Source organism: Geospiza fortis, unplaced genomic scaffold (assembly GCF_000277835.1).
Source record: "Geospiza fortis unplaced genomic scaffold, GeoFor_1.0 scaffold719, whole genome shotgun sequence".
In the NCBI taxonomy this organism is placed as follows: Eukaryota; Metazoa; Chordata; class Aves; order Passeriformes; family Thraupidae; genus Geospiza; species Geospiza fortis.
The window spans coordinates 1,511,355-1,513,500 of record NW_005054451.1 but is presented as its reverse complement, the minus strand read 5'-3'; the positions used below and the strand labels follow the sequence as shown (position 1 = coordinate 1,513,500).

Below are 2,146 nucleotides of genomic sequence, written 5' to 3'. Positions count from 1 at the left end.
GCTGCGAGCGCGCTTTTCACGCGGTTTTCTCCCCGCCGGAAGAAAGGCTGGAGTTTGGAGGATTGGTGGTGGTGGTTGTTGTTGTTATTGTTGTCGTCGTTGTTGTTGTGTCGGGTTTTTGTTTTGCGCCCTTCCAGGAGACTCGTGGAGAGAGAGGGTTCCAGATGGGGATTGTCTCTGCTACAGTATGTGGCACTGTACTCAAAAAAAAAAAAACAAAAAAAAAAAAACCAGCCAAAATACCCAGCCGCAGCCTAGTTCAAAGTTCCCAGTAAACACAGCGTTCTCTGGGCGGATTAAGTTGTAACACTTTTTTTTTTTTCTTAACTCCTTTTCGTGGGGGAAGCAATAAAGAGGTTGGAGCTTTTGTTTTAAAATGTCTCCCTAACAAAACAATAAAAAGGGATCGCCACTTTTATGAGGTTCCCCGAACAAGGGACCGGTCACAGGCTTATTTCTACTGGAAAGCTGTATTTAAGGTGGTCTTTGTGCTGCTTGATTCCGAAGCTGGTTGGGGTCTTTTGTCCGGATGTCAAACCCCCAGTCCCCTACAAATGAGCTCCCTTTTGGGAGATCAGCGTGCAGAAATGAACCGTCCTCCCCTTCAATTAGCAAACTAAAAGCAAATTAAACTCACCCCTTGTTCCCCGCTCAGCTTTTTAATGGGGGACTTTTGGAGAATATGAAAATGCAGCAGAGATGTGTGTCCGGCCAGTCAGGTCTCTGTTCTGAAGAGGCAGCGAAGCGGGTTAAACCAGCTTATTAAAATGCTCCAGTTCCCCTTCTCCCCCTTGCTGAGGCCTTTATCAGGCACTTTCAGACAGAACCAGAGTTTAAATTGCTTTTTTTAAAAAAAAAGTTTACCTTTGGACGCTACCAGGAGTGTGGCCAGCCCTGGAGATAGCTCCCAGATCAATACTATCTGTAATTAAAGCACTGAAGTCAGCTGCCGGATGGTTCAGTCAGATTTACGCGGCGCTGAACAAAACCAGAGGGATATTTATGATGCCTCTTTCCGCTTTCACCGCGCCGCGATCGCTCCTGGACGGCGCGTCCCAGGGAGACGCTGGGCGTTTTTCTATTCGGGCCATTTTTGTACATTTTATTCGCTTTTCCACGAGGAAAAAAATCCCGTGCGTCCTCCCCCCAGCCCCATCCTGGCCCCCTTTAGGACGGACGAGGCCCTGCCTTTGCTCTGCTCTGCCGGGCAGGTGGGAGCCCCGCGGCCGGCGCGGCCCCGACGGCTCTCCCGGGGCTGGACAGGGGGGACACCTCGCCAGCAGCGGGGAACGGAGCCTCTCCGGGCATTGGGGCCGTCGAGGTGACGAGCCCCACGCTGCTTGGGCTACCTGGGCGCTGCTCGGGGCTACGCGCCCGCGGAAGCTCCAGGAGCATCCCCCGGCGGTGCCGCCGCTCCTGAGCGCTGCGGGCTCCGGGGGGCGTGGGGCAGCCTGGCCGTGCCTTTCTCGCAGAGGTTTGGGTGGCAGAGGGTGCTCGGCCCCAGCCAGGCTGGCCAGGGTGACAGCAGTGGGGACAGAGCGCGGCGCGGCGCGGTGGCGCACGGAGCAGGAGGGGAGCGGAGCATCCCCCTGGTCCGGGCAGGACTAACGGCCCGTGCCTTTCCTCCCGCAGGTAAAAGTATGGTTTCAGAACAGACGGACAAAGTTCAAGCGGCAAAAGTTGGAAGAGGAAGGTTCAGACTCACAACAGAAGAAAAAAGGGACTCATCACATTAACCGGTGGAGAATCGCCACCAAACAAGCCAGTCCAGAGGAAATCGACGTCACGTCGGACGATTAAAAAACTGGCACTTTTGGACTTTTCCAAGCCAGCATCCCACGAACCGAAAGTGTTAAAGGCTCACACACCCCCGCGGCGTGGCGGTGCGGGGAAGGACACGGAGATCTTCATCACAACGCGATTCCCGCCCGGGAGGGAGCTGGGAGCGAGCGAGGGCAGCCAGCGAGGGCTCCGGACTGTGGCACTGCCGGCACCGCTCTGCCAAAGGGGATCTGTCAATCAAAGCCAAAACACCGGGACGAGGTGATTGACAGGTATTCCGTTTATCGCAGTCCACTTTTAAAAGCATAACGTAAAAAAAAAAAAAATTAAAAATATATAGAAAAAAAATCTTAAAACGGAAAAA

General features: G+C 53.9%; 1 protein-coding gene across 1 annotated transcript in view; it reads left to right on the top strand.

The window, feature by feature from the left end:
- EMX2 (empty spiracles homeobox 2) overlaps positions 1–2,146 on the top strand; it is a 5,436-nt gene extending 3,290 nt beyond the window's left edge. The window contains exon 3 of the mRNA XM_014309790.2: positions 1,633–2,146. Within this exon, the coding sequence (XP_014165265.1) occupies positions 1,633–1,800 (168 nt within the window). The 3' untranslated portion in view covers positions 1,801–2,146. The remainder of the gene's footprint in view (positions 1–1,632) is intronic.